Below are 6291 nucleotides of genomic sequence, written 5' to 3'. Positions count from 1 at the left end.
AGTAGCACCATATGTAGCCAAAGACAGCCAAGATCAAAACATTGTGGTGAAAGCGTGCTATATCACATTTACAAAGTAGGCTAGTCATCACGAGAGATAGAAAGCACTATTAATTATTTGTATTGCAGCACCAAAAAATGGTCCTGTTTTTAGTCTCTGGCATTGATGAATATAAGGAGTTTCATTATATGTACTGGAATTTGTCCCAGTACATACCTATTACTATAGATCCAAATTGAGTAAGAAGATGATCTAAATTACGTTTTCCAGCAACAGATACTTCACTGAAGATTCACATGATAGAATCAAATAGAGCATCCTAAGTACAAAAATATGCAGGACACGTAGAGACATCAAATAGCTATTCTTTATCAGGCATTGTCAACTAAATAATCTCATAGTCCAGAAGCTGAGTCACTCACATTTAGTCAGGAAACTAAAATTCACAAGTTGACTCTGACAAGGGATGGACTTTAAAGTGACAGAAGTTAAGCGAACTCATCGTTACAATCTTGCGTGAATTTAGAGCATGAGGTGTGATTGAATTAACACTACAGCCCCCGTTAGTGAATTCACAGAGTAACTACTGCAAAGTGCGAACACAGAGAAAAAGCCGCAAGCTATTCAAGAAAATGAAAAAGAAGTGCCGCATACTCTACCTGGATATAGTAATTTGTACCCCCAACTATGACTGGCAAGTTATTCCGAGACAAGATCTCATCAATGAGCTGAAGTTCGGGAAAAACACAAAAGTTTCAATCTCATCAAAACAAAGTTAATCAAATTCAACATGTCACCGTCGGTTTAAGGAAGGCGAACCCACAGGAACAGCAGGGTCCCTAAACGCCTTGGCCGTGAACTCCACGTTCGGGCTCATGGTGCCCAAAAGATGATGAGGCACTCCTGCACAACACCCACCCAAATTCGTGAAAAACAGCTCCGAAACGGACCATGATCGAAAAAACATCCCGGCGCGCGCGAGTAGAAAGCGCCAGAAGGCAAGAGGGTTTCGAGGGAACACCTTGCTCTACCCAGAAAAGGAACTCATACCCAGAAAACAACTTTGCAAGACCAACTTTGTCAGCCCAATCTGCTTGAGCACAAAATGACAAGAACCGACCCAATCGCACAGAGCAAGCACAATGGAGTATGAGAGCGAAAGAAGAAGACCGTACACGTAGAAGGGTGTCCGGAAATTGATTTGAAACTTCGACCCACGAAACTTCGGTCTCTGCTCTCGATCGAAGGGCGAGCAGAGACCTTGAGCTTCCTCGAGCGAGCGACGGTCTCTGCTCTCGATGGAAGGGCGAGCAGAGACCAGGATCGTCGCCTTCAGTTCTTGGAGCGACGGCCTTCAGTTCCGTCGTCGTCGTCGTCGCGGCCTTCAGATCGGAGGAGACGGAGCAGATGCAGGAGCCCTAAAACCCTTTTTAGTTTTACTTAGGGTAAAAGCAGAAGACAACGAACTGAACGAGGGGTTTATTTTCAGTTCGGTTCGATCCAAACCGAACTGAAATAAACCGAACTGAAAAAAAAAAGTCGGTTAATTTAGATAATCCGAACCGAAAACCGAACCGAACCGAAATGCACAAAATTTTCGGTTCGGTTCGATTCGTATCTCGGTTCGGTTTTTCGGTTCGGTTCTGACACCCCTAGTGATGACATTCTTCATCGCACTTATACGTGCTATAACCACGCATTCCCTTCTTTTAGTCTCCGTCTCTCGCCATTCAAGTTCTCCTCGCATCAACATTTCTAGGGTTTTTGTCAATAATCGCTAATTTTCAGTCTCAATGCAATGAACACTATAGGGGAGTATCAGATCTAAGTAGTTTAAAGAAGGCAAGTAAGGTTGGTGATTTTCCTGAAGACCCATGTGAAGTCTGATCATCTCCCTACGTAAACTAAACCCCGCAGCAATAGATTCGTTCTATAAATATGCTGGAATGGAAAGAGCTGAATCACTGTAATTAGATTCGTTCCGTATGTAATCAGTGTGCATAAGTAATTACATGACTAATTACATGTAAGAGCGATGCTCACAGCTTCCGTTTTGGCAAGAGTTGTGAAAAGAGGGAACTTAATTCGATGAGTACTTTGACCACATGTAGAAATAAAAGGTTGCCCGTTCATTTGCGTTTGACGACCACTGGCTCTTATTCATTCTACTATTTCATATGCATAGTATGTCAGCAATCTGCTACCATTTCGTGCATTCTTTTTTCAAGCATCGGCTGTTTGTATTGTCAACCTAAGTACATGTACAAGAAGAGCGTTAAGATGATAGAACATTTTATGAATCGTGCGCGCCGCATTATGATGAATTATGCTCTATACATATATATTCGAGCATATATTATATATGTATGTTCGAACTCAAAGCTACACAAGGGCTCAATAATTAGAATTCTGTGGGTGAGAGGGCCAAGTTCGAGCAGATGGTCATTTCAGATGTCGAGATGGTGGTGTAGACGGTATTGCCATGGGTCAATTTCGTGAGATCTGTATCATTCAGCTTGATGCCACCCCTGAAATTTTCCCGTCACGGCACGCTTCTGTAATCACTTTGTTTCGCTTTGGTATTTACTGGTTTTTAGCGCTCTGTAATCATGTGGAATTGTGCTTGGAAGAGAGCGAGACGTTCCTTTCTATATACGTACACGAAGCCTTTTTATACAGTGCTCTCGTGTGAACTAATTTCCTTCATTGATTAGGGTGATTGTGACGTGAAACCACAATGAGTTTCGGTGGTCAAATAGCTTTCGTAGCCATCACATTGTTCTTTTTTTGTTTTTGTTTTTTGCGAATTTAAAAATGTAAAGTAGCTATTTTTTTTCTACGTAATTCAGGGGCACGGGTATCAAAACCCGACCGACTAACTAAACATCCTACAAACGCCGTAAACCGGTTAAATCTAGGCCTTTTGCCTAAGTAGGTAACCCTAGCCCAAACAGTTGATGGGATTTGAATTGATGATCTCTAGTTTATAAGTTGGAAATCTTCCGTGTCCTAATCAACCACGTCAATCTTGACAGGTCGATGTAAAGGAGCCAATCATACAGGGAAGAAGCGTATGATGCGAGAACAACATGCGATGGTCAAACGAAAAGTATTGTATTGCATGAAGCATGCTACACGAAGAGAAACAGCACACCATTGGACGCCTACTTTTGCCCATAAAACGAAGGAAAAGACCTTTATAATTAGCACACCGTCTTTCCTTCAATTGATCTCTCCCCATCTATATTTTCATTTCTTTTCTACGATAGTTAATTCAATCGATGACTCTATGTACGCATAATTGCGGCATGTCACGTTGGTTGCCCCATTCGATATGGAATATTTAGTAAGAATTCGGTACATGTAGCATTATTCTTTTTTCCAAGGATAAGTTATGCGGAAACACTTCATGATTAAGATCATTAAGATTTCACAATTAGTAGCTAATGGATTACTTATGTACAAGATAATCAGCTTATCTTTCTAAATGTGCGCTTGTCATATTCATGCAACACCGGGGGTGTTGAAATTAATCATTTTATACCACGAGAGAGCTTTCACTGGGTTTTACTACCATAAAGCACGACCTCGTACCTATTCATGACATCTTGTTTCAAACACTTTCTTGACAGATTCCTTGTTTTGGAGCTCTAAATGGAACAAATGCCGGCAGCATCTTCTGAACAAACGAGAACAGACCAATCTGTATTTGCCTATGTCGTGTAAGCTACGTGTAGTTTCATTGTCGGTCCACGTTGTCGCGTACTAAAGGTCGTAATTTTAACCCCCAACGTGGCTTTCACGGTAGATTACGATCATAACATAAAAGCTTAGTAATTATTTTAAGAGAGATACGACCCTAAGCATAAGGCAGTAAAAAGATATTCTATTTCTCATTAGAGGACATAATTTAAACACTAATATCTTCTCATGTTAGTCTTGATATCCCGTCATTATATGATTGATGATTTTGATCGATTTCAGAGTGCCCAGAAATATTTACTCTTTTGAGGATCGAATACTTGCTCGTAACGCGTAAGGCACGGAAATTGCGGGATGATAGTGATTTTTGATTAAATTACACAAATGAAGACTATGAGTCAACAAAAGGCAAATTGAATAGTTAAGCGCTTTTTTTATTTAGAGCCAACTTGGAGCATGAGAGACTCTATATAAGCACCTCCAAGCTTTCTTCTCTCGTCACCAAATCAACTTGAGCGTTCAATTTCGAGAGTTGAACAATGAAGTACTCTGTGGCTCTCTTCCTAGCTCTTCCAATTGCCATAAGCATCACCCTCTTTTCTTCTCCATCACGGGCCATCTCCTCATGCAATGGCCCTTGTCAAACCCTAGATGATTGCACCGGCCAATTGATATGCATCAACGGAAAGTGCAATGACGATCCCGACGTAGGCACACACACATGTCCCAATACTCCATCACCGTCCGGCGGGGGATGTCAGCCCTCGGGCACTATGAGCTGCCAAGGCAAGTCCTACCCTAAATACCGTTGCTCGCCTCCGGTAACGTCTTCCACTCGAGCAACCTTGACGAACAATGATTTCAGCAAAGGCGGTGATGGCGGGGGCCCGTCGGAGTGCGACGACAGTTACCACAAAAACTCAGAACTGATTGTTGCACTGTCGACAGGGTGGTATGCCGACGGGTCTCGATGCGGGGATAGGATTAAAATAACATCTACGAAGACCGGGAGGAGCGTAATGGCCAAGGTGGTCGATGAGTGCGACTCTATGAATGGGTGCGATGATGAACATGACGATCAGCCGCCGTGTAGGAATGACATTGTCGATGCTTCAAACGCGGTGTGGCATGCTTTGGAGTTGGACATAGAAGTGGGTGAAGAGGATGTTACATGGTCCATGGGATAGAAGTTCTTGCGTTTTCCTTCCCCAGAGACGATCGATATAAGGATAAATAAGATCTGGGGTCGATGGTTGTTGATTGGTGTTCCGTAATATGTTTGAGGCTGTGCGTGTAATGCAAAATAGTTAGTCAGGGCAATAGAACTGTAAACGAAACTAGGGATATGCTTGTACGAGAAGATAATATGCAAAATGTTGAAAAATTATGTAAGTAGTAGTAGTATTACTGTGCTTGTCCTTTAAAATATATTATAGTCTCTTGATTTATATATTTGAATAAAGGCACACGAGATGTTCGAATTATCGCCAAATGTTCAGTCAGGTCTCTCGACTTTTTTTTGGGTGTAATTAGGCATTTAAAGTATATACTCTTTGTTTGACTTGATGGTCTTTCCATTGAAGTTATAAATGGAGATGTTGACGTGGTATTTATGTGGTATTTAAAATATATGAAATTATTTTCAAAAGTTCAGGAAAATTAAAATTTGAAAAGTAAATAAAAATCTGACAAAAAGAATAAAAACAAACGAGAAGGAGTGGAGATGTAGTTGCAATTGAGGCGGAGGCGGCATTGCCGCCACCCCTTCATCAGCGAGGGGTCAGTGTCCCTAGTCGTAGTCAGGTGAAAACGATGTGGCCCTCGCCGCCACCGCTGAGAAAGCAACATGAGAGTGTGAGGGGGCAAGTTAGTTCGGTGAGGTCATGACTCTCAATAGTCTCGCCACTTGCCGGCGACGTTTGCCATGATCTCGCTGCTATCATCACTCCGGCGATGAGGGCCGTGACCCTTGTTCAAATTTGTAGCGAGGGAGTGACCCTCGGCCATTCTTGAGGGTTGGTGGCCGTCGCCGCTGCCTGCACATTGAAGAAGATCGAAGAGGGCAGTGGTGCTCGACCGTGAGGTGATGGACATTGTGAAGCTCGCAGGACTTGAAGTGGCGCGTGTTCGTAGACAGCTTGTTGAAGAAGCATCTGCGAGCTAAGAGTGCAGAGGTGAGCAAAGAATCCTTTCGTCCAGTTTGAGGCAAAACTAAAAGGAGACTGCTCCATTTCTCCAATATCGGGATTAATTTCTTCAAGGTAGATTGATTTCGTCTAATTTTAAGCAAAACTGATGCATTTCTCCATGATGCAGTTCAAGAAAGAAGCGTATGCGCGACAACAGCATGCGATGGAACGAGGAGAATTGTAGTGCATGAAGCATGTTACATGAAGAGAAACAGCCCACGATTTGCCCCAAGGTCCTTTAGATATGGGTCAACCGAATATGGTGTAAACGTCAAGGGCATCTTGTGTAAAGTTGGATAGGACATCCATTGCCACTTTGGGTAGAAAAAAGATGGTAAGATAGGAAAAGAAATTTCCTTCAATTGATCTTGCCCCATCTATATTTTCTTTTCTTTGTACA

The 6291-nt window shown here is 42.4% G+C and overlaps 1 protein-coding gene and 1 long non-coding RNA gene across 2 annotated transcripts; one reads left to right on the top strand and one right to left on the bottom strand.

Moving 5' to 3' along the window:
* Positions 1 to 378: 378 nt before the first annotated feature.
* Positions 379 to 1372, bottom strand: LOC130137790 (uncharacterized). The gene is made up of 2 exons (XR_008816229.1): positions 1176 to 1372; positions 379 to 1090 (listed from the first exon to the last, which is right to left on the bottom strand). It is a non-coding gene; the product is annotated as an uncharacterized LOC130137790 (long non-coding RNA).
* Positions 1373 to 4241: 2869 nt separating this feature from the next.
* Positions 4242 to 5031, top strand: LOC115664734 (kiwellin-like). Its single transcript, XM_030586620.2, has one exon. It carries the CDS (start codon positions 4242 to 4244, stop codon positions 4887 to 4889), a length of 648 nt encoding a protein of 215 aa, XP_030442480.1. The 3' UTR covers positions 4890 to 5031.
* Positions 5032 to 6291: the final 1260 nt, after the last annotated feature.

Source organism: Syzygium oleosum, unplaced genomic scaffold, assembly GCF_021117445.2.
Source record: "Syzygium oleosum isolate NSW1041296 unplaced genomic scaffold, Sole_v2.1 Sole_v2.03, whole genome shotgun sequence".
NCBI classification, from domain to species: Eukaryota; Viridiplantae; Streptophyta; class Magnoliopsida; order Myrtales; family Myrtaceae; genus Syzygium; species Syzygium oleosum.
The sequence above is the reverse complement of the archived record's forward strand: the minus strand, read 5'-3'. Positions and strand labels throughout refer to the sequence as shown.

Excerpts from the sequence above, each read along its gene's own strand:
- LOC115664734 (XM_030586620.2), top strand. The coding sequence starts at position 4,242 with ATGAAGTACTCTGTGGCTCTCTTCCTAGCTCTTCCAATTGCCATAAGC.